Consider the following 26,928-nt stretch of genomic DNA (forward strand, 5'->3'; position numbering starts at 1 on the left):
GGTTGATAAAATATTAAATGAACATAGAAATAAAGAATGAGTTGTGAAGAATCTTATGCTACTAAATTTATGTTAAAATACTTTACAACATATTGTTACACATTTTGTAATATGAAGAACAAGTCCCTAGGAATCTGATACAATTTTCAGGCACAATTATAATACATTTGAGAAGATAGTGATATTCAGATGAACTTAGGCTAAGTGAAATTTCAAAAAAGATTTTAAAAGGGCCAGGGATTTAGCTTAGTGGTTTCGCCATCTGCTGCACAAGCGCAAGGACCCGAGTTTGATCCCCAGTACAGAAAAAAAAAAAAAAAAAGATTTTAAAAGATTTTGTCATTCAAGCTTTGAATGTGTATACAAAAAATCACACATATTTCATATATGTATATGCACGTATGAGTTTAAAATAGAAATATGATTAGTGATCAAACATATATAAAGTTAACAATACTTCTCAAAAAATTCTAAGCTCTGGGCATTTATGTACTGGAATTTTTAAAAATCTCATTATATTATAGAAGGAGAGTTTGTACAGAAATGCAGTGTTAGTGTCATCTATAAAGCAAAAGCATAAAACCTAGGAAAGGAAACCCTGGACTCTAGAATGTTGTTTTTTAACTTCTTTAACTTTTTTTTTTTTAAATTTTATGTCTATACTTTGAAATTCCAGAAGAATCTAGTTTCATGCCTTGAAGAGTTACACTTAGCCCTCTATTTAAAAGCTACTTAATAAATGAGTACTTTTCTACCATTCCTTTTCTTAGGGATGTTCTATTATTTCTTTTGACAAATCTTTCATTTCTGCCATTATTTTTGCTGCATCTCTATTGCTGTAGACAGAATTACATAAACTGATGGTTTTTAATGTCAGTACACACACATGGTTAACTGTGTCAGTATTTCACAAGTAAATGAACACTGCTTCTGGCTATTCAAATTTAATCACTGAAAGTATGTCCTCTAAGTCCAGCAATACCAAGTGCCACTTCTGAGTCCTGTGAAGCCCTTACCGGCCTCACCTCAGGCTCCACATTGCTTTTACTCACAGCTAAGTGTTTATTGTGCTGATTTGCCTCTGGTGTTTCATAGCATCAATCTGATTCACTATTTTCTTGAATATGTCAGTTTACTATTTGCATTTTTATTTATATTTTTAATCCAATATTAGTTGTACACTCAAAATATAACTCAAGTTTACTCATTTTTCCCTTAATATCACACTACATGTTGAGCATCTTCCATCACATATTTCAAATAGAACAGTCACATTTCAAAATGGATTGTGGTCAATTTTATGTCATCCCATTTCTCTCTGCACTTGTCCCTATTATATCACTTGCTTTCTCGCCACATCATTTTTGCCAGGCAGTACTATTGAACAGCTTAACAATACTGAGGAAAACTTTCATAAGTTCTGAATACTGAACAAATACAACAACCCTATCTTGCTCTATCAAGAAATTAAGGACTTTATTCTCCAAATGTGATCATCCTCATGACTGCCTCTTACCTATCATCTAGACTGGTTAGAACTTTATTATTTCTCATAAGGGCTATCCCACTGTGAAATAATGGAAAAGCCCATTAAATTAGAAATAGGCATTCTAAATTAAAATTTTGGCTTACCCACACACAAAAAACACAATCTTAGCCTGGTTAGTTCCTCTATTCAAGATGGAAGTGGCAATACCTATTTGAAAAATTGTTGAAAATTGTTTATGTTAAATGAGAATATTTAGGTAAATGTATATAATTCAGTTTTGGAAAACTCATATGATTTGTAAAAATGGTTTTTCTAAAGCTTCAAAATTAATTCAATATCATGTTGTAAACTAGTCTCAATGTCACTTATCACATCAAGATCATTGATCATTTTTCAGTGACTTCAGGTTCCCTAAAATCTGCTCGTTCTGATTTTAATCCTTGATAGCAGATTCTCTCTCTTTCTCCCCTACTCCCTCTCTCTTCTCACTGTCTCTCTTTTCAATCAGACATTGGGAAGACATTTAAGATTAAGGGAAGTATTCCTTTCCTAGATAGAACTTGAAGATGACTGGGGTGACAAGTTTGGGCAAAAAGATTTCAGCAGAGGTCTTTCTCTAAAAACAGGAAGAAAAGACAGTGATTGAGAAAAAAGAGAAAATCTGAAAGAAGACCTCCTTAGCTGTTAAATGGAATAGCAGGAGTGACACAAATGGTTTACAAACCAAGGTTAAAAACTCAAATGTTTTTTCAAATGCTTTGTGGATGCCACTTTAGGGCTTTAATTTGCAGAGTGCAAAGATCTAATTTACATCTCAAGGAGATTACTATCTTGCTAATGGTTGGTGATTAGATAACAGGTCAAAAACACGTTAGATGGTATTGTGGTTAGAAAAGGAGGCAGACTGTGCCGGGTAGGTACACTGAAGGTAAGTAAGGGAAGAAAGTTCAAGTAGAACGGAGAATCAATAAGAGAATTAGAGAAAAAGAGAGGAAAAATGAGGTGTTCCTTCCTTTCTGACTAAAGTAACAACTTAGAGATAGTAAGATTATTCAAAGGAAGCTGGCTAAAGAGAGTTTGAGATAGAAATGTAGATAAAGTTCTGGAAATTTGGGGACAGAAAAAAAGTGAGTCAACTGGAATTTAATTAAGTGTCTTTTTGTTACATTTTAATTGTGAAAAACTTTGACAAGTTCTTAGAGAAATGCGAAAGAATACAGATGGACTTTAATGTGTTACACATGTAGATTCTCAACAAGGTGGAATAGCCTATGATAGATCTACTCATATCAGTAAAGCTAGAACTCAAATGCAGCATTAACAGAACAACAATCATTTTATTTATCCCTCTTAATTATCAGAAGCACCAGTTTGACAAATTTAAGATGCACTGAATGGAAAGGCACAACACACATTTCGAACTGTCTTGTTATATACTGTTTTCACCTGTGATTAAATAGCAATAAGCGCAGCATCACAGATGAAGATGATTTTTTAGGAGAATATAGAATTAAATTATTTTAATGTGTTGACATGGAGGTTTTTAATGTAATCTTTCCATTTTCAATCAGGCTGTCAGAGTTACCTGAAGACTCTGTGGCAACAGAATATTTAATGGTTATTCTGGGAAAATGCCAGTAATCTGTATAATTTTTTTTAAAAAGCAAACAAAGAAAACAAAAAACCCAAGACATTAATTTCAGTACTAGGTGATAAAGTAAAAATAATGATGATAAATAAAAACCAGAATTTATTATCAAATAATTATGGAAATTACTGAAACAACATTTATAAATCTAAATACTTAGTTATAAAAAATTGGATTCATTTCTCCTTTCCAGAATAACATACCCTATTTTCAATTTAGAAATACTTATATAACTACCTGCAAATTCTTCTTTGCACATTATTATTGCAGACTGTAAATAAGCAAAAGGCACAAGAATAGAAAGAGTACAGACATGACATCAGTTGGTTAGCGTCTGCACCTCTAACAACATGGGAAATTGTTTTGGTTCCCTGATGCTCAGGTTTTCTATATACTAAAGGCAAAAGCAGCCGTATATTCAGCTTGAGAAAAAAATTATTTAAAAGTACTTGGTACAGTTCTTGACACATAGAAGATGTTAAAAAAAAACATTTGTTTTATTATTTTCAATTCTTTATTAGTTCACATAGTTTGTCATATTTTTATAACCTTTTAAGGATTTCATTGAAATTATATTTAAGGTATAGTTATCATCTCCTCTATAAGTGAAAAATGAAAGGAGAATATCAACTTTGATCATAATCAACAATTTTAAATAGCATTTGTGGTCATGCATCTTCTGAGTTATATCCATTGATCAGAATAATTGTAATAAAAATCTCCTGGGCATAGCAATTAAATTGCATGATATTATGATATGCAAACATTAGAAAGCATTAAAAGCATCACAGCCCTTTTGAAACTTAGTGAATGATCAGTTTGAGCTCTTTTTCTTTCCAACTCTCCTCTAGTTCAATATTAATTGATTATTTTAAAACAAAAAATGTGCTCAAGTAACTCCACAGAACGTAGTTTTGTTTTTTTTTTTAAACTACATATGGAGTGAGATTTAAACTCTGTAGTACGGCATTCACAGTCTTTCATAATCTGACCTGGAGTAGTTCCTTTGTTCCAATTTATTTCCATTATAACTCTACATTCTATATTCCAATAAAAATACTTCTATATATTTGCTATCATTGGATTATGTTATAACTTTTCACATCCCTAATTCTTTGGTGATGTAATCACTCCACTTTCAAATATTCAATTCATCTCTCCTCAGGTAAACCTATTCCTTTCTCAGGTAAACATTCCTATTAAAAGTTCATCTAACTTAGGAAGTTATTATCTATTAATATCTCCAGTAGAATTAATTTTCTTTATACACATACCACAGTACTATTTACTTAATGGAATTACAGTTGAATAGAAAGAGGGTTGACTTTCTCAATGATTAAATATCTTGATGGTAAAGACTGTCATACGTGAATACTTAAGTAATGTACACTAAATTAATTTATTCAGGTTATTAATGGTAATGTGACCTGGCTCTGAGCCATTGTCACAATATAACTCCATGAGTAAACAAAAATTTGCAGATTTATATATACTTAAAATTCAACCTACAGTCTGTTGTTTTCTAACAACTTTATAAGGTAATGCTTATATACATCACGAAGTTATTCTGTACACATCTTAACTTTCTAAAGATTTCTTACCATCTCCCTTTAAATTTTAAAATACTGTTATCTTGTAGGAGTAAAAGGTCACATCTATATAAAGACTACTATAACAAAGGGAGTAATTACAATTAGGAAGGAAATGACTCAGCCTAAAGACAAAACAATACAAGTTTGTCTTTCAAATTGAATTTCAAAACCTCAAAGAGAAAACACAACCTGGAGCAGACAAATCAATTTTCATAAAATATATATATTTTGTTTTAAAAATAAGCCCCTTGTCAGAAAGGGGGTTCATTTGTTCTTGGATTACAAATCTTTGAAGTTCTATTAAGAATGCCCTGTGTAGTGGCTCATGCCTGTAATCCCAACACTCCAGAGGCTGAGACAGGAAGGTCACTGTGAGTGCAAAGCCAGCTTGGACTACTGAACAAGAACCTGTCTCAAAAAAAAAAAAAAAAAAAAGCAGAATAAAAGCAAAAAATGATCTCGTTCTCTGATTGAAATGTGTGCCAAGATTATTTTTTTAGCTCCTCAAGGTAAAGGTTTGTCATGTTAAAACTATTACATGAGTGAAAGATTAAGTACAAATTAAGTCTACATATTCCTGGTCCATAAGTTTAAAATTTTAAAAAAACTGATAAAAATTGCTTGAACTGAAATTGGATATTTCTGTTATTCATTTATCCCATTTGGTATGAATATTCAGCCTTTTTCCTACAACGTTGTTAGTGTGTTTGATTTTGGATACTGCCACAGATTCTAGTAGGAATATTACATAGTATATGTAGAAGTACCACATCATCTTTCTAATATCTGAAAAATTCTTAATTCTGAAAAACACCCTATTCTAAAACTTTTAGGCCTGTATAGCATAACATCAGTTTGCAAAAAATCATGACACCTATAAACCTCAAAGTGAAGGAGGAAATAATTTCACTGTTGATGTATTTAATTTGATGTAGTACAGATTGCTATTTCTTATTTTTTACTGAGGGGTAAAATATGAAATTTAAATATAAAATATTTATCCATATGAAATAATGACCACATCTGTTTTTCACAGATACAAGCCTTATGGTAGAACTCCTCCTACTTCTCAAATATCTGAGTGTCATTTTTCACAAAAATGCTTACAAGAAAGACAAGAATGATGAGCTCCGCCTTACACTTTGAAGAGAAAATTTGGGTGCAGCTATTAGGAGCTCCATGTAATTATTGTTTTTTTACATTGCCATTGTTAGTTATCTTTTGAAATTTATTTCTTCCTTTTTTTTACAGACAAGTTTACTTAAAATTTAACATTGTCACTGTTCTGAAATTAGTATCCTTTCTTAGTTCACTCCTTCAGTAGTTCTTTGCATTTATATCATATGGCTCAGTGTATTGATATTCAATTATTTGAATGATCAAATCATTTTCAATCCATAGCACTATTCTTAGCTACTTACCACCACCCCCCTCCCCCCGCTGTTTCTATTTTCCATTATTTGCCAGTCTTTGTGATGAGTCAGGGAACTTTTTTTTTTCTACTTTCTGATCATACTTCTATGGTATACTTTTTTTTATTATTTTTTAAATTTTCATTATTTCATCATAACTCCTAGCATGGAAATGAAGGGTGATCTTTGGCTGTCAGATTGCATAGGCTTTACTTGACCCTCATTTTCCTAGAGTTTTCTGAAGAATCAACACTGTTTCTTCCTGGCTCTTTTTGTCCACTGTGACAATAAAGCTTCCTACCACCTCCCCTTCCTTACTGACAATTGCTTTCTGTTCCTTTTCCTGTTCATTATCTTCTGAATACATAATACTCTTCATTACCCCTCAATGTTATAAGTACTCTCTATATCTCACGATTGTGTCCTGCTCTTCAGTCTCTTCTTTCCGTCAATGTAAAGCCCTGTTGTTCCATTAAGTCCAACCAAAATTTCATCTCATATGAAATCTTTATTAAATAAATATCAGTATCCTATCCCTCCTTTTTAAAAGCTTCAAACTCCTCTATTTAACTCTAAATAGCAATACATTATTCTCTGCTTTTTTATTATATGTTTAATGTTTTATCTCCATGACTAGACTACAAATTCTTTGAAAATTGTTTTCATGGTTCTTGAAAGGATTTGTAAGTTAACTGCATTCTCATCAGAATGTAGGCTCCATGTGAACAGGAATGTTTATTTCACTGACTGTTCCATCCACACCACTTGGAAGGGTACCTGGCATATACCTCAAACCTAGTAAATATTTTTTTAAGAAACAAAATATTTGTTGCTATGTGCAACATAGCAACTAATAGAGTAATATATGCATCATCACTTTTATACACAGAATTAGTTAAAAGTCCAAACTCATTGTTCAAAGTGAGTGTTTCTCTCTTCAAAATAGTAAGGTTAGTAAGTTATGCAGTTATGCCAGTGATACCAGATCACACATTTGCAAGTGTTCTCAGACTGAGCCTGTGACCATAAAATACAACCAACTCAGTATCGTTTTGTTTTAGACAAAAATAGCATTATTCAACTACTAGATTGATTTAATTTGGTCTCAATTATATTCCTCTCAGCATTAATCAAATAACTCATGTAGAAGTCTTCATATTTGGGATTTATACATGAGGTACAGAGTACTTTTCGTGACAGGCTGAACTACTATTGAACTCTTCCTATTCACAATTTCTAAATGTTGATTTCCATAGGTTTCTATCCTGGTTCTTATTTCTTTTCTTCTCATATTCTTTCTCACCAATTCACTTGTATTTAAATATAATTCTATTTAAATCGCTTCCAAATTCATGTGTCCTGACCTTTCTGATTGCCACACTCTAATTGCCAGCTGCCTCTTGTGATACTTCCATACTGTCCCTCATACATGTCCAATTAGCATATCCAAATATAAACTCTTCTTTTCACAATCCAAGTACTTTCTCTGCAGTGACTTTGCCCTGTCTTTATCACATCAGTAAATTGAAGTATTGTTTACTTACATTTATAGAAATCACTCACAGTTATAGGAATCAAATGTTTTACTAGCTCACTGTTTTCTGAAGTTTCCTTCAAAGATCTGATGTTGCTTTTCACTTGTTGTTGCTGTTGTTTCCTTAGCATCCCTGAATGATAGTTGAAATTATCCATGTTATTTAGTTATTTCCAGTACCAAATAAACATTGGTCATTTAGGGAAAATTAACATTGGAAAATTTTTAGCTCTTATTTGAATATCCAATTATTTTTCCCTTTAGAATTCCTTATCTAAATATCAATTTTAAGTCAAGTAGTAAGCAATTGATTATAACAGTAATAGCAACTCTAAGATCTTAATTTTTCATTTTGGTCATTCCTGCTACCTTTTTACTATTCTGAGCCTCATTTTTCCCTGCCTGGGACTATTTCCTCAGCTTCCTGATTATGTCTCTGTTTCTCTTAGCTTTGTCAGAAAAATCACCTCTTTAAAATGAAAGTTTGAACTGCTACCTTCTGAATATTTCCAGTAATTCTCTATACGGCTTCACATCACTGGGCTCCCAGACACCTCCCAGTCTCACATCTGCCATTGCCAGTCTCACACATTGCTATTCATCTCCTCCTACCAGCAACTCACCACACATTGCTTGATTTCAACTGTGCTTCTGAGTGTCCTGCCATTCTCCCTTCTCCAACTTCATTTGCCAAGTGAACAGAAGGATATGTTCAGATGTCTCCTACTCCAGAAATCCTCAGTTCCTTAACTCTGGAGTGAGTTTTCAATTTAATGACTCCATTGTTCTTGTGGACATATGTCTCACTGCCATGACCTCATAGTTTAGATGTCAACTTCTACTATAGAGTGAAGTCTCAGAGGTCCCAGTCTGTGCCTGAGCTCATCTTTGTATTGACACAGTTATTTATTAAAAGAATGAGGAATAAATATATGAATGAAACTATCTCTCACAACTACCATGGCTCAGGGCATTATGGCGTCAAGGACCAAAAGTCAGAAGTGTAAATATTGTGCATAGTTTGAAGAAACGTATATAATCCTAGTGCTTTGTGATAAGCAACACAGTAGTGTCAATAAATACATGTGGAACAATACATTTTATTGTCCTTTTGAATCATTTATTTAATATATACTATAGAATTATGAGTCTCAAACATGCCTGATTACAGTTTTAGGTTCATAAGGAAATAAAATATGCTGCATATAATTGATATGCCAACTAGAAGATGTTGGAATTTCACATGTGCCTTAAAAGAATGGCATGTTAGGATGGAAAGAGCTCTAGATTGGAGATGTATAAACCTGGAACTAATATTACTTCTTTTTTAAAAAATTAAGTTTATTTGTATATTTTAAGTATACAATATAGTAACATTTGTCACTGGGAATTTGTACCCTTACATGATATATCTTGATTCTTATTTTCCTCCATTCCCCTGCCCTCCTTGACAACTATGAATCTGCATATTTTCTTACCTATAAAACTGAGGAGTTGTACTTCAATATTTCTTCTTACCTTAATGTTTTATAATATGGCTTTCAAAAGAAGAGAAAGCCTTCAATATTGGAATATGCTACCAAAATGAAGTAATAGAACATTTCTGAAGCAAGTTTTAGACCTACTAAAAATTAATAAAAGTATTTCATACAGGGCTGAGAATTACTCTGAATTTCATAGTTTATATACATAGCTTTAGCTTCACAAAATTAGTTACAATTTTAATAAATGATTTTATTTAAAAATAAAATAATTGTCATAATCTGTAAAAAATGTAAGATTCTTGGGTTGTGTTGGGATATTTGAGAGGTACAATAATACTAAGGCAGGAAGGTGTGCCCTCTGGGACTTTGGTAAATAATATCTCAATATTCCTAATTGGTATGTTTAGTTGCTAGGGTTATTCAAGTCAGAGATTCTCAAAATTACACTGAGTTTATAGTAAATCATTCAACACTTGTTAAGAAGCTTTACAATGTGCAACAAAAGTGAAGGTGATAAAATCTCTATTTCCATGATACCAGCTGCTGGATTTTGGAAGCAGATGTTCGCATGAGAGCAAACGAGATGTCATTGAAACTTTTAAAGTTAAGTGAACTGTGGGACAGTTGCAAAGTTTAATAAGAAAAATAAACTGAAGTTGCTCACAGTTTGGGAAATATTTTAACCAGTAAAATGTAAGACGAGGTGAATTATTAATGTCCCAAAGACAGCACAGGATTGTGGGGGATTGACACTGAAATGCTGTTTGATAAATACAGTCTGATAACAGATTATAAGGTGGGAATAATAGGAAGTCTTGGCAAATAATACAATTTCTTGAATGCCACTTATGTGAATTATAAAACAACAATGCCTTTAAAAATTTGTAAATGGTTTTTGTCATTAAATATTCAGCAGTTTCTTCTCATTCCCCATATATGACAATAATTTTCAATTTCCTTCCTAAGAAAATTCATAATTAATGACTTTATAGCTGCATTTGTTACAAAAATTACTACCAGATATTGGCAAATGGCTGCTAATAGGATGGACACAGTCATCACCTCCTTCTTTTGGCTTACATAGAAGTGGTTTTGCTATTGCCTGCAGAGGAAAATGTCTGCAGGAAGAAATGGCTTGATTGAAAGAGCCAACATTTAGAAACCATAATACAGAACAGAACACAGAATGGGAGCCTGAGAATATAGACATACTAGCCTGGCTATCATGCTGGAGAGTTCTAGAGAAAATTGGAAAGTAGGTCAAGTGTGTGTTTAGTTGCTTAATGGTCTAGCTCAATAATCTCCTCCCCAATCCAAATGTGTGGTTCTACACTTACCCAATCGGTCAAGAGCCTGATCTCCTCTTCTCTATTTCCCGACTATAGCTTGCTTCAATAGCACCTTCTTGGAAAAGTATAGGGTGTAGAAAGCTGATTAAATTATTCTTGTTCTTGATACTATTAGAAATATAATGAAATTACACTCTTTGCCCAACAAATTAGGGAGGGAGATTTGGAGAAATGAGGCTCAGTCTCTAACAAACATTGGAATCATAAAAAGACTGCAGTCATTTAAACCTATTTCGATTATGGATCCACAGCGAAGTTCAAATGTCAATTTAAAGGAAAAAAACCAGCCAACTATAACAAAAAACATTAGCCATATGCTTGTCTAATTTTCCAGAATGTCCTGTAGGAGGAGGGAAGTCAATCCTCAAGAACATCTTTTAATTTTAAAATTGGAATTATTTATAGCAAACCAAGTTTTTATTATTATGATATTCAATCTTTCATGGGTTTGTAAAATAGATTTTAATCAGAGATTTCATTGCGAAGTTTTTTTAACCTAAAATGTAACTGAAGAAGTGAAAATCTCTGACAATATAGGCAGGCTGGAAGAATTGAACAGAAAAATAGAAATGTAAAGGTAATTAAATAAAATAGGAAATGTGGAAAAATGAATGTGTCAAATTCTAGGGAGAGAAAAGTTGTGAGTTCCAATCACAGGCAAAGGGACTGATAGCCAGCAACTAAATGGAGGCTTTTGAGTTGATGATGTTCCCACTGCCAAACTCCTAGACAGGTTATCAACAAGAGTACTATGCACATTCTTTTGAATTAAGGATTTAGTTTCAGTCAATTATGTAGACATTAAAAGACTGATTATTGGAAAACTGAGAACTTTCACTTAATCATTAAGAAATAACCCAAAGAAAATCCTTGATAAGCATTTATAAAGACATTTATTATTTAGGAATCAATGGAGACTACTGAATTTTAGGAAATGTTTATTAAATCTTTTGGGATGAAAAGTTTTGCTCACATTCAGATTCATTTGTAGTGTTTCTAATGGTTAGAAATTCAAAGGTAAAATAGTTTCTTAAAGAAGTCAAAGGGTGAATAATATTCTGAAGGATAAAAAGTAAGTTAGCTTGAAACATTCTGAAAGCATTTTATTCTTTATAAAACCATATGTGGCTCTTATTTGGAAACATAACACAATGTTTTTTAATGTTTTAATGAAAGCCAGTTTTTCTGATTGTAAAATGCAAATCAGCAAAATAAGATCAAATGTATTTTGAATAATTATCTATGTCATTCTAATAAAAAAAGTTTGCTAGGCATAAATATATATTTACTTTTCTGAATAAATAATGTATTATTTAACTTTTAAAACCTTTGGATTATTTTATCTATCCATCCATCCATCTATCCATCTATTCACCCATCTGACTACCTACCTATAATATTTGATAAGGAGAAGGAAGCATAGGAAAAATTAATTATTTAATACAGAAACAACACAAAAATAAAATGAAACAGAAAGAAACTATGTTCACTTTCCGAGATTTTTTTTCATTACATTAAAAGAAACTAAAATAACCTCTTTCTTCTAGAGGGTTTATTAAAATAAGATCCTAAAGCTATCTTCAGTTCTAGGACATCACACCTTCAATTAGCTGCTGAATCCTTTCAAATATTTTTACTAAAATAAAGGGGAATGCAAACTAGTGCCATGTACTTGGAATTATTAAGCTGATGGTAGCAAAAATATACAAATATCAAGAATAGAACAAGTGCTAAAAAAGTTAACTCTACCAAAAGGAGAAAAAGTAACATTTTATTTGATGAAATAAAATCTCAAAAGGTTTAGGTCATTTCCAAAGAAAAAACATTGCTAGCAAAGAATGTACCATTAAAAACTATAATTATTAAGTGATTTTCATTTCTAAATTTAAAATTTTCAATTTACAAATAAACATTTTTCTAAAGTGAGATCATTTAAATAGGCAAAAAATCAAAAAAACTAATACAAAAATGTAAAAGATACCGTGCTACTGATTTTTTACTTCAATTGTATAAGGTATTGCTACAAATTTTAGTAAGAGAAAGTGATAAACAGATTTTGTTTTACTTTAGCTCATAATTTCTTCCTCTTAGAGGATATTTACTCTTTTGAAAGAAATTTTTGAAAGTATTAAAAAATATGATGTAATATTTCACATTACATTAGATAATTATTTGTATATGGCTATCATATTACATTTCTAAATAAAATTGTTTTTCAAGTGTGTGTATTAAAGTAAGTGTGGCATTACCTGTTGGGATGTTTTTCAAATAACTTAGCAGAATATACTGGCCAAGACAATACTGCATGCTTCTGCAAAATTTTGTATTTATTTCTGAAAACCTTTCTCATTATAAGGAAAGTGTAAAATACTGGTTATAAGGGCAAGCTCTGAAAGAATTCATTTTTTTTTGGTCATTTGTTTATTTCTAATGCTGCCTTCAGTATTTGTAACAGCAGAACATTTTTAAAGTATTTACATTAAATGTGAGAGTAACAGTACTTACCTCTCTGTACGTGCTACGAAAAGTAAAGGGATAATATGTTTTAAGTACTGAGCAAAGAAGACTGAGCAGGCAGTCTTTCAGTCAATGAATATGAGCTCTTTTTTCCTTTGGTACCGGAGATAGAACTCGGGACCTTTAGCTTGCAAGGCAGGACCACTGAGCTAAATCCCCGGCCCTAATATGAGCTCTTCTGATACTCTCCTCCTTGGTTTTTACATTTGAACTCAGATTTTTTACTTACTCTGTTGTTTTTGTGATATCTTGTTACAAAGATAAATTAAATTGGCTATGTAAGCAAATTCTCCCATTTGAAAAATGTATAGAACCGAAAGACGTTTTTCCCATATGAAAACCTAGGTTTAAACTTCAACCTTTTGTGCAGGGTAATACATTTCTAATAAGCTCCACTTTCTTTCTTTCTTCCTTCCTTCCTTCCTTCCTTCCTTTCTTTTTTATTTTTATTTTTCCGGTACCGGGGATCGAACTCAGGTCTTTGAGCTTGCGTGGCAGGCAGCGGAACCACTGAGCTAAATCCCCAGACCTCCACTTTCTTATAGTAATACAAAAATAATATTTTTGATATTGTACATTAAGTAAGCTAATGTTGAAATGAAGTTTGTACTATTTATGATGAGTAGAAAGAACTCTGTAAGTTCTACTCTTCTCTGAATTATATAGGTATGTAGAAAAACATAAACACATCCATAGATAAAGCCTGACAGATAAGATAGATTATAAGTGATGGAAATGCATGAAGATTTAGATGAGAGTTACAGAGAGAAAAAGATACTAGAGACAGATGAAAGATCAGAGAGAGACTCTCAGAGAAAAACAACAGTGATGTTTAATCCCTAGCAGTTACATTTAATTACTTGAAGGCAAGATTCAAGTGAAATTTATTTTTCACATTCCTAAACCATTCTTAAGTTATTCTTACATGTTCAAAGCACTTAATAGATATAAATGGATCAATCAAAAGAATACTATTACTAACTTTAAAAATTATGTTTTAAAATGAAAGCCAGGTTTTTTTCCTACATAATTATTAAATCATGTCAGTCTAGTTTCAAGATTCATAATAATTTCCTATATTTATAAATATGGATGTGTGGAAACAATTTGCTTCACAGCAGGTATTTCTCTTGGTGTTCTCATTCTTAGATTATTCATTATGTCATATGTAATAGTAATTCAAATATAGGCAACTTTGGGCTTCTAACATGATAGATACCTTATTAAGACATTATTTTTGATATCAAAATTGAACAGACAGCTTTTTAGTATAACTCATATTTTCAAACATAATACATATATGAGATTTTTTTTTCTCTATAGGGGAAAATACATTAAATAGACCCCCATCACATACTTTGTATAGTTAATTGGTAAAAAGGATCAGATTTCATGTGAACAATAAGTATTTTGCTTTTCAGTTTTAGAATTTTTATATTCCTTGTAATAATAGGACAGTGCATCCAAACCATTTACTATGTTTAGCTTTATGAGTAGTAGCTAATGAAATATCTATCAATCCCTTTATGTATCATACACGTAGATAGGTCTGTCTCATGATGTATATTCACATATCAGGATCCAAGCACCTGTGATGTAAAATGTACCTAAGTGATTTCTATCTATATAAATATTATGTATAATAATATCACAGAGCCACAACCGATCATGACAATGTAAATAACTTCAAATAAACACCCACATTTACCTGGACATTGAATATCAGATAAATGTTCAAATTGCCTCTGTTAAAAATAATCTTTAAAATTGTTATAGAGAAAGTTGTCATAAAATAGAAGGACAAAAGTTAGCAGTATGGCACTTATTACTTTGAAAACAAGGCTTTTTGCAAGCTCAATCTTAAATCCAGCAAAATTATGTTCAGTACACAACTGTTAATATATATATATATTTGTATACTGTTGTGAATATACACAAATAAGTATATGTAAATAACTATGTGGGTGAATGTATGTCTATATTAAAATTTTAACATGATTAGAAAAATTAACATTATGGTCAATGTATATATGAGAGGACAGATTGATTCAAAAGTTTATTATGAATCATCAGTCAATAAATTACTTAGAATCTTATATTCACATGATTTAAGTGTAGTTTATCATTTAACATTACTGAAATAGTAAATATTAAATATATTTAAAAACTATTAAGATTTTGAGAACTAATATTTTATCAGCTAATCTAATGATTTGTAATTTTAAAATCTGATTTATACAGTTGTTCTTTTCCTTTTTACAATAGAACATAAATTATCCTATTCACGGTTTGAAGACTGATGTATTAGTATCTTAATTCTCTTTGAATGATACATTAGCAAATATTTCATTGTACCTGAAACAATCAAGACATTAAAATTACTAAGAAATTTAATAAAAAGCTGTATTAAATAAACTGGAGATAGACTTTAAAATATACACATTTATTAAGTCAAATATCTTTATTGTATCTATCATTGTAAGCAATGTTTACAATGATGATATTTATTAATATCTATGAAGATTTGTAGATAAGTCAAATGGAGATAAAACTCTTGTCTCAGCCATTATTTGACTCCTGAAAAGTTATTTTGAGCTAAAATGAAAATTAAAAATAAACCAATACTGATAGGAGATAAAATTCCAATCAAATTTTCATTTCATCTAAAATTGTTTTTAATATTATAATTTAGTACATTATAATGTATCTATATTTCTATTATATGTCATATTTTCCCTGTTAATAAAACCTAAAATAAGAGGGGCTAGGAAATACCCATGAAATAAGAACAGTCTAGTTTTTGGCTAATTTCTCATTTTAAGAAAATTAAAGTCTGATATTCATGGCCTTCCTTTGTCAGTTTTGACTATAATATTGGATAGCTGCTTTTTGTCTGGGGTAATTGTGGGATTTGCTGTTTCTTTGATACATTATCAATGGTCTATTCCACCGTGATAAATTGCAAGTCTAGTACTAATAGGCTTATAATGATTGCTTAAGCTTTACACTTTGTAAGCATTGGAAGACTTCACTCACCTTGTTCAAGTGGCTGGCTTTTAGCTGAAGTAGTTTTCATCTTGAGTGCCTCCCTAACAGACATGTCACAGCAGGAGCCTTTGTTAGTGTCTTGGTCACTGTCAGCCTGATCACTGTCCCCGTGCCCACTGTCTCTCAGGCTGGCTCTTTCTGGGTCCTTAAACGTGGAGCTACTGAAATACACATAAAAAAAAAAAGAAGAAGAAGAAGAAAAAGTGTTGTCTCTACTAGTTTCAATCTGAAGTGTAGTCTCTTGCAAAGCAATTTTGACACGAATGCAAATGGAGAAGCTGAGAAAGTTATTTAATAGGCCTTACCTTTGAACAAACTGCTGCCTGCTGCCCATGTAATTGGGCTCTGCGGGAAAATTGTCTGTCTGTGAAAGAGAAGGAAAAAAATACGTATAGTTGTACACTGGACAAATCTCCTGCAGAGCAACAAGATTTCCTAGTGGAAAAATGATTAATAATTCAAAAATTCCCTTAATCTTCAGATTTGTACATTTTAATTAAATTGGAAATTGCTGACATGTAATTATGTACTCAGAACAATTAAATGATTCCGGTCCACAAATTACCTGTTAAAGTAAACAATGAGCCTGTCATAACTGGCATTCTCTGTTAGTACCAGCATGGATAACACTGTCTATGTTGTTTCATTACTTATAGATTAAGACTGAATATTTGTGGGAGGGGTGGGAAAATGACCTAATTTCTCCATATTAAAAGTTTGAATTATTTAATAATATTCATTTTTAAATATAATTAAATCATCTGCTGGGATTCGGTGCCCTTTTGGTACAATATCATTTAAAGTCATCCACTCCTCAACTAAAAAATACATAGTCTCTGCTCCAAATTTTGCCAAGAACAGATACAAGCCTGTCACAAAGATGCAAACCTTTCACTCTCACCCATACCCTGGCTATGGAAATTATATTTAAACAATCTAGTGGAAACAGGTATCACTTTATCCTTCTTAAAAACAAAGTGAAATAAAAATAAGGAAAAAAAGTTAGTTAAAACACAAAGACTAAAGACATTAAGAAATCAGGCTTGTTTTGAGGTTGTTTTTACTGCTTCCAAAATGGCATGGAAGTCTGCCAAAAAGAACTGAATTCTCCTTGTATCATGGAACAGAGTCTTCTCGGGGAGAGAGACTGGATCTTTCATAGACTCCCTATACTGTACATTCATACACGTTGCTTCTTGCAGCTGACTGAGTGACAAAGCTCTTCCTGTTTTCTGCATCACTTCATATCATGCCATTATGCTCTGACGCAGCAATGGTTGGTACAAGACCCTCCAGCACACAAGTATCAGTGACATGTGGGGCGTGCAATCCATGGTGCCCAGAGCCTAAGGTAAGGCTTAGGGTGGTGCAATCTGTGCTTTTTTTTAACAAGGCTAATTTAAAGTGATAATATTTTTTTTTCTTTGAACATATTAATTTATTTGTCTGTGAAATATAACTTGAAAAAAGTCATGTGAAGAAAACTTAAAGTATTATTTAAATTTCATTTTCTGCCACAAGTTTGGGGGCAGAGAAAAACTAACACAAATTTCTTAATCTGTTTTTTCTTTTTTTTAGTCTCAATGACCTTTACTAAACTACGTGCAAAAAGAAGATGAACAAGTGGATTCATTTCTCTCTCCTAACCATCTTTAATCAGTAGTTGGTAGAAGAAATTTTTGATTAACCTATTGTACTAGTTTCTGGATTCAGTGAAGCATCTTAATCTTTGTTTTTATACTGACAACCTATCATCTTTGAAGGGTAAGTTGACCTTCTAGTAAAGTCAATAATGGAATCTACACAGGTGGAAAGAAAGTAACTACATATTTAATACTAGGCTGTCTTTTGAATTGATCAAAAACATATATTCACCCCATTATTGCTGTCAGTTAAAAGCTTAGCCTATATCTTAAAACATGTCAGTAACAGAGGATCCTGGGTAGTAAGGAAAAAGCAAAAGGTAATGAAAAATGGAAACTCTAATTAGGAAATATAAATAATATTATAAATAGTCTTGTGATTTGAATGGTTTTACTTAAGGGAAGCCCCATGAAATGAGTATCCCTATTCAGTTAGAAATAAAGAGGGAGACTGGGGAAACTTTTCTTGTCCTAACCTAGTATCTACAAATGTTTGCATATTACTAAAGTTCTAAATAATTTCAACCAAATAAAAGATAAATGAAGAAATGGTAAAGATCATGTATAAATATGAGTACATTCAAATATATGTATGTGTTTCTTTGTGTGTGTGTATCAGAATGTTTGATGAGACTGCAAAGGTATTGCTACCAAATATTGTTTTGATGAAGAAGGAAGAAAAATAAAAAGAGAAAAGGAGAAAAGAGAGCATATGTGGGGGCTGGGGATTTAGCTCAGTGGTTCCTCCGCCTGCCTCGCAAGCTCAAGGTCCCGAGTTTGATCCCCAGTACCAAAAAAAAAAAAAAAAAAGAACAAAAAGAAAAAAAAGAAAGGATATGGGAAAGGAAAAAAAGATAAAATTAGAGCAAAAATGAAAAAGACACAGGAAAGGAGATATATGAAAGAGGAGTAAGCAAAATGGAAGAAAGAAAAAGAAATGTAGGAAAAAAACAGAGATGATTTATGATCACATAATTTCAAAAAGTAAAATTTTTAAAGTTTAGAAGTTAATATCTAGCTATCAGAATTTACTAATAATGTTTATACTCATCTAATAAAATGGGTAGATAAGAATGTGAGAAATTGTATGAATGCATAGTTAGTATAATGAAATAGCTATTTGGCCTCTAACAAACATACAACTAATTTACTACAAAAACCACACAGAGAGTAAAATCCAGTATGTAGGTAGGCTTCAAGGGCATCTGAAAACTAATTTAAATAATCTAGATGAGAAATAAGAACATTTGCATAGAAAAGTCAAAATAGAAGGGAAATAAGCCGTATATATTACAGCATTATTTTAGAGCTAGAATAACTTTTAGATATTTTACAACACTGTATTTAAAAATTGAGATAGAGCATATACATTTATAATTCTTAAATTTTAAGTCTTAGAAGAAAGTAAAACATGAAGTTAGACACTTGCATCATTTTAGGTCTCAGGAGAGTAATTAATATGCATATTTGTAATTTTTGAAAACTATTCTCCTTAATATAAAATAATCACTCCAATGTGTTCTCGAACACAACTAGGACATGATGACTTTTAACTCTTATTTCAAGAATGTATATTATCATAAAAAATTTGTACCTGGAATAGATGACTAGATAAACAAATATTCTCAAGTAGATATTTTAAAACTTTAGTGTATGATGATGTAGTCAATCTATTTAAAAGTCATAAAAATTAGATAAAAGTTGTCACTGTAAAAAAGTCATTGTTCATAACCAGAGAGATCTGAACTAACATAAAAATAATTGTGCACTAAAGTTTTGTTGCTATTACTAGGGGTTTTTTTTGGGGGGGGTTAATGATGTTAAAAATGTAGAAATTATTTTTTTGCAAAAGACAAACAGAAAGCAATCAAACACATTGAAGGTTTACATGATACAACAGTTTAATTATTTGCTTTTATACTTTTCTCTACTTGTACTCAGCAAGTTACATATATTTAGGAAAGATATTCAGAGTTTTTATCAGCAGTAATCAATAATGAACTATACCTAAGATGTGCTGTCTTCTAAAACCTGCTCATTCTAGGTTTAGTATGAAACACAAATAGTAATTTCAAAAACAAGTATCTCTGAGAAAGGTTAAAAGAAGTACACGGTAAAACTGACACCTAGAAAAGCTCCTAATTTATTAAAGTAAATTGATTTAATAAGCCCACTTACGTGTGCCTTAAGGTGAATACTTGAAAATAGTAAAAAAGTGAAAAATGTTTTTACTATTACAATAGTAAAAATAAAAAATTTTAAATGTATTAAACATTTAACAAAATTCAACAGCTGTCAATGGAGACAATTATCAGAAAATAAGAATAGAAGAAAAATTCCTAAACTGTATAAAGAATATCTCCCAAAAAGAAAAAAATAAAAACTATAGGTAGCCTCATACTTAATGACAAAGTTTGAAAGTTTTCTCCCTGGGTAAAAAGGTCCATCTTTCTCCCCATATTCATCATTGCACTGAAAACCATACCAAGTTCGACAAGGCAAGAAAAATGAGTGAGGGATATAGAGTTAGAAAAGAAATGTTCACAGATAATATAATTATATTTACAGATAATATTATTGTATGTGAAATTAATAAAGAATCAAAAGAAACAAAACTTCCTAGAATTAATAAATGAATTAAGTAACCATAGTTGCTACTTTCGAGGCTATCACAAAAAAAATCAATCATATTTCTAAATTCTAGAAGAACTATTAGAAAATAAAACATCAATGCAGTTCATTTCCATTGCCTTCATAAAAATTAAACACTCAGTGAAAAAATACATGTTTAAAAACTTGTATGGGATTTCTATGCTGAACATGATAGAAATGATGACATAAATCTTAAAAGACCTAAATAAATAGAGAGCTATTTCATTTGTATGGATTGGAAGACTCAACATAGTAATGATGTTACTATTCCCTCAAATAATCTATACCTATAATTCCTTTCAAACTCCTAGCAGAATTTTCTGTAAATATAAACAAGATGATTCTTAATTTAATTAGGAAATGCAAATAAACTATAATAGCAAAAACAATTTTGAAAAAAGAGTCAAAATGTTGCTCTAGTTTAACACTTACTACTCTTGAAGTCATACTGATTAAGATATTGTCATACTGCCAAAATAATGGGCATATAGATAAAACAAACAAACGATGTTATTCAGAAGTAGACATACCTAAATGTGGATAACTGATTTTTGACAAAGGTGCCCAGACAACCAATGGATAATTCAGTGGAAATGAACTGAGACCTACACTTCACTGTGCACACACACAAACGAGCATGCAAAAACACTGAAATGTGAATGACAAATATGAATACAACACACAAAACCACAACAGTTTAGAAAGAAAATTAGTAGAAAATCTTTGTGAGCTCATGTTAAGCAGTTTGAAGATATAGTACCAAACCATGATTCAAGGTGGTAAAAATGAATGATAGATTTGCAAAAGACAATTATTAAAATACTTAAATATATGCTACAGACTTTGGGAATGTTTAATACTTGTACAAAATTGGGTGAAAATATAGAAATAATTCTCAAAACTAAATAATAAAGAAGAAAAAGATGAACACTTTACCATATAGAATATGTTAATGACATATCTGAAAAAATATTCACTATACTTAGCCATTATGAAAATGCTGATTATCATTACAGTGAAGTATTATAATATACCAATTATATCAGATGACATTGTAAATATTAATAATGCTAAGTACTAACAAAAATGTGAAACAACTAGAATTCTATATATCTATTTGAAAATGAAAAATGGTACAGCTATACTGGGAAACAATTAGTTTCTCATAAAGTTAAACAGAAGTGTATTATATGACCTCAACACTCTACAACCAAACCTTTATGCTAATAAATGAACACTGTGCTCATACACACACAAAACAATTATGAATGAATATTTACAGGAGCTTTCCTTGACAAAAATTGGAGTCAGCCTACATCTTTCAATGAGCGAATAAATAAACAGAATGCCATACACGTGTAAAAGGAAATACTGGTTAACAAAAAATGAACTATTGATGCAGTAACTTGAATGATTCTCAAAAGTGTTACATTGAGTGAACAAGGTCAGTCGCCCCTAAAAATACATACTGTTATTTCATGTATAAGGTTTCTCAAAATGCAAAATAATTATAACAAAAACAGAGCAGTGCGATCAGTGGTATGGACCAGTGTGACTGCAGAGAGCATAAGGAAAGTTCTGGGGGGTGACAGAACTGTTGAGTATCCTGCTTGCTTCATGAGACAACACATGCATAAAAATCCATAGAATTATACACCCTTCCCAGAGGCTCATTTTATTGTACGTAAATTAAAAAAATAAATGATAGGGGCCGGGGATTTAGCTCAGTGGTGCCGCGGCTGCCTCGTAAGTGCAAGGCCCTGAGATTGATCCCTGGTGCCACACACACACACACACAAATAAGAATAAATAAAATAAATAAAATAAATGATAGTACCCCAAAAATCTAATATATTTTCTGCTCATACAAAGAAAGTATAAAAGTGAAAATTCTTTTATTGAATATTGTCAATAAAAATTGTTTCTGAACTTGTCTTTTTAAATGACATCAAGTCAAATTCTAAAACCTACATAGAAAGCCCATATTCATTTGGATAGAATACAAATAGATTTGGGATGTAAAGATCTATTAACCACACAAGCAACCCCAAGCAATAGTTCTGTAAGACAGTCAACTTAAATGTGAATTATTTACCCCAACTTCCATTTCTCTTAAAGATTATTTTTTCACACGTGCAACTTTCATTTTATTCAGCCATAAAATATTTTAAATAAAGATTTCACGCTGTATTTATTGCAAAGGAGTAGTGTTCTTTTTAATGCAGGAAACAAATATGATGGTATCATGGAGAACCAGGATCTATCTTCAGAAAAGGTAAGTTTTTAAATTTAGAAAATAACTTGTGTAAAATAGATTCTATATTTGGAAAAAATTTAATATTATAAAGGCTCAAAAGACCTGTAATGTAAAATGATCAGAATCTGAGAGGTACTGTGCATGCAAAATATTGCCAGAATATATGAAATAATTCATTAAAATTTCTGAATTACATAGTATAATTCTTTTTTAATTTTTAAAATACTGAGTGCAGCATAATGATCATGGAGTGATACTAACAAGATAATGTGGTAAATTTTAAAATGATGCTTGGATTTCTAATGAGATAGCTGTGGGATGTGAACAATAAAGCTCTCATCATTAGACTGTCATTTCTAATCAATTCTAAGAAAAAAAATCAGAACACTAGTATTCATATGTATCCCTGCAAAAGGAAAAGAGACATAGAATGTGAGCATAAGGAAGCTGGATTCTATGGTCAGTTTTTCATCATTACACATACTATTCAATCTCTGATTATTGGGACCACATTCTCCATCATTAAATTTATAAACAATAACCTTGATGCTTAATTGCCCAGGATAATTTTATATTACTCATTATACAGTAGTGGAAAAATAAGAAAATTTCCTATAAAGAGAAAAATTTTGACAGAACAAGCAGCTCTGGCATTTCCAGTAAGATTGGTGTGAAGTTCTAAGATGAAGTGGTGGTATTCTCAATATTCCCTCACTGTTCTCTGTTTTCTTACCACCATGGAATTCTGTGGGACTGAATCTACTATTCAGCCCAGTAGATAAACTCACTTCACAGACCCATTTTAGTTCAAAGCATAGGTTATACAAAACCATCCGTAATTCAACCATGTAAAATTCACATAATCTGAGATCTGGTCAGGTATTATATGGTATGTAATAATTGGAGAACATATAACCCACACCTAAGAGAAAAATGAATCAGTGAAATCAGTGCTATGGGTGAAAGAGATGGTGGAATTTAATAAGGACCATAAAAATCTGTTAAAAATATGCTCAGGAATGTAAAAGTAGGATACTGAGCATAAATTCATCCTTAAATTTTGTACCCTAAACATTTCCCTTACTTCTCCTTAATCTTGATCCTGAAGGGGAGAAAGAGAATATTAAAAAGTTCCAAATGGAATTTATTAAGATGAAAACTGCCTTATTTTAAATTAAAAGTATTCTGGATGGGATAGAAGATTAAACACTGAGGCAGAAAAGATGTAACATTTAGCTCTAGGACTAGAAGCATTTGCCTCAATAATAATATATATGATTGTGTATGTTGTGTTTACCTACATCAGCTTTATATGTGTGTGTCAACATTGCTTATACAAATTTGTAGCATACTAGAGAGTAAATATATGTATGTCAACTACAAAAAGGATCTCTCACTGGCTGCCATAAAAATATGACATGATTTTAATTACAGATATATCTAGAAGAGGCATTATTAAGGAAAAATGAAAATAGATTTTTCATTCTTCAAAGTCGTCCCTAAGGGACCAGGGATTTAGCTCAGTGGTTCCAGCGCCTACCTTGCAAGCACAAGGTCCTGAGTTCAATACCAGGTACCAAAAACATAAAAAATAAAACAAAACAAAGTCATCACTAAAAGATCAGTTTACCTCACATACTAATTTGGAGTTGATATCTAAGAAACAAAACAGAGTTTTGTCTAAAAGTAAGTGGCTCCACATATGGTGTTAAATCATATCATTATCATTTTGATTAAACATAAATATTGTGTGTGAAATTTTGAAAAACTCCCATTGAATTCAAGGCCATAAATTGATTGTACACAGTGGGTTGAAAACAAAGCAAGTTGAACTTTTCTCATAATTCAAAGCCACTGCTTTTCACATTGATAACAAGCATTCTTTTTGCAGCACACTAAACACAAGGGAGTGTTAACAGGCAAATCATTCATTTTAAGCCTTTTCATACTGACAATGCTTCCACTAGCTTTGCCTTCAACAGAATATATGGCTTGGATGTTTCTACATTGCCGAAGCAGGCAACAGCATTTTAAGCCACTACTTATAAAGTTATCTGACAGCACCTATGGCTTTGGAATTTTTAAAGTGCATGAAGTATGGCAATAACTGTATTTATCAGTGGTTTTCAAAATAATACATTTTGTACAAGTACAGTATACTAGACATTTGTATTTTGTTACTAAAGTCATAACAAAAACAGCATATTCTTACCACATTGAGCAAAGGCCAGTATTCCTTTAAATTAAAAAAGGGAGGACAGAAAAACTGCATTGTATAAACAAGAATTTTGAGCCTACTAATCAATGAAAATGACTTAGATTATTTTTAGGTGACCTAGCGGTATATTAAAATCTGCAAATATTAACTGTATTATAAATGACATTGCTAACTTTAATAACTTATGTGACAGATTATAATTATGTAATTAGAAATAATGAAGAAAAGTATCTTTGACAAGAACAAAGAGAATTGGCATCATCAAAATGTAATATGAGTGCCATTCATTTCTATATACAAATAGAGATCGCTACTCATTCCCTTTATGTATTTGCCAAATCTAGAATCCCAGAGACCACCAAGACCCCACTGAATTTAATGATGACTTCTCCTTGGCAACAGTGGAGAGTTATGCCATTATTTGATTTCCTAGGAAGGAAATAAAAGGATATTTAAGGATCACTGTCTCCAAAATCCTCAATTCCTTCATTCCTTCAGTGATGTCAAGCCTCAAACTCAGCCCTATCCAATAACCTCATCTTTCCTTTTCTTTCCAGGAGTGGAGGCAGGGGAAGTTCACAGTTCGTTTCTGGTTTTTGCTATCTCTCAGCCAAACTTATCTCAGGAAACTTTCCTCTGCTCACTTTCTCTTGAGCTCTCTTTCTATCTCTGTTAAGAATATGGAAAGAAGCTCCAGGGATTTAGCTCAGTGGTTCCACCTCCTGCTTTCCAAGCACAAGGTCCCAAGTTCAATCCCAGGTACCAAAAGAAAAAAAATAAAGAAAGAAAGAAGAAGATGGAAAGACTTTCCCACTGGAAGGGTATTTAACACTAGTACAGTAACTGTGTTCCAGAACTAAGAAATTAAAGTTTATATTTGCCCAGTACAAATTCATTACAATTCTGAAACCGCTTCTTCAGGTACTCTAGGCTTATGAAAATAAAGAGAAAAAGGAGGGAGATAGACTGGTGTCATTATTTTACTCATCATTATAAATGCTGACTCTTCTGACAATTTCTTGCAAATTATATTTTATTAACTTTAAGAATTTTGTTAATAAACAAAAGAAAAAATTTGCCAATTCAATTATTTGCATTCAAACCAATTTATAGTCTAAATCATTTGGCACTCATGACAAGCTTTGAAACTATAGTGCACTGAATCTAAATACGTATTTCTAATATCATTGTATATATTCTCTACTGAGAAGTTTGCAGCACACTGTCTCACACTAGGATTTATAAAACAGTCTTATTATTATTATTATTATTATTATTGTACCGGGGATCGAACTCGGGTCCTTGCGCTTGCGCAGCAGGCGGCGAAACCACTGAGCTAAATCCCCGGCCCTATACAACAGTATTATTGATGTTATTATTCACTCTTCTCAACTGCATGAGGAGAAAAAAAATGAAGTTATTGTTCACATGTTTTTAAACAGAGAAATGCAGTTAAGTGACTTTTATAGAGTTACTCATTATATACCCAATTCATTATGAAACAATGACATTTGGCAGAGACTGCTAGCATCAGTTTGTTGCTAGGCTCTCTCTAAGATAATCATGAAAAACACTAAGCCATTTCACATTTGTTGGAAATAAGTTGAGGAGAAATTACTGAAACTTTCTGTGAAAACACTTTTAAAAATTATTGCTGCATACTAAGCAAAAATAGCACTATTATCACCCCTAATAAAATCTTTAAAGTGTCTGCAGTTTTATCTTTTTATACTTTCTTGTTAAATTATCTTAATATGCTGAACATTAAAACTCTAATAACCAAATTTTCCTTTGACTAATAATATAAAAAGGTAATAATAGCCACTTATTATCAAATATTCTAATGCATGCAATAGGCTTTACTATATGATTACTTACTATCATTATACTCAAATAAATTGTAAAAATAGGCACTTTTGAACACTTACCTTACAAATGTAAGAGAAATTTAAGATTTTACCTTCAGTCAGTCATTAGGTAAATTTCCCAAGCAAAAACAAAAATAATTTAAAGGGTGAACTAATGTAAAATAGAGTAAGTCTATTATGTATTTCATCAGTTTATTTTTCTCACAATACATTAAAA

The 26,928-nt window shown here is 31.4% G+C and overlaps 1 protein-coding gene across 10 annotated transcripts in view; it reads right to left on the bottom strand.

Annotated features, from left to right (window-relative positions):
- Window positions 1–26,928, bottom strand: part of Pcdh17 (protocadherin 17) — a 92,911-nt gene that overhangs the window by 42,521 nt on the left and 23,462 nt on the right. For 6 of the 10 annotated variants that reach the window (XM_087197476.1, XM_021257927.2, XM_087197474.1 and 3 more), the window contains 2 exons: window positions 16,379–16,437; window positions 16,062–16,234 (listed from right to left, as the gene is read on the bottom strand). In XM_087197476.1, coding sequence (XP_087053602.1) covers window positions 16,062–16,234; window positions 16,379–16,437 — 232 coding nt within the window. The remainder of the gene's footprint in view (window positions 1–16,061; window positions 16,235–16,378; window positions 16,438–26,928) is intronic. The other 4 variants (XM_021257924.2, XM_087197475.1, XM_021257926.2 and 1 more) reach the window with 1 other exon arrangement.

This window comes from Heterocephalus glaber, unplaced genomic scaffold, assembly GCF_053883595.1.
Source record: "Heterocephalus glaber isolate CG9 unplaced genomic scaffold, H.glaber_assembly_v1.0 deba00001666, whole genome shotgun sequence".
In the NCBI taxonomy this organism is placed as follows: Eukaryota; Metazoa; Chordata; class Mammalia; order Rodentia; family Bathyergidae; genus Heterocephalus; species Heterocephalus glaber.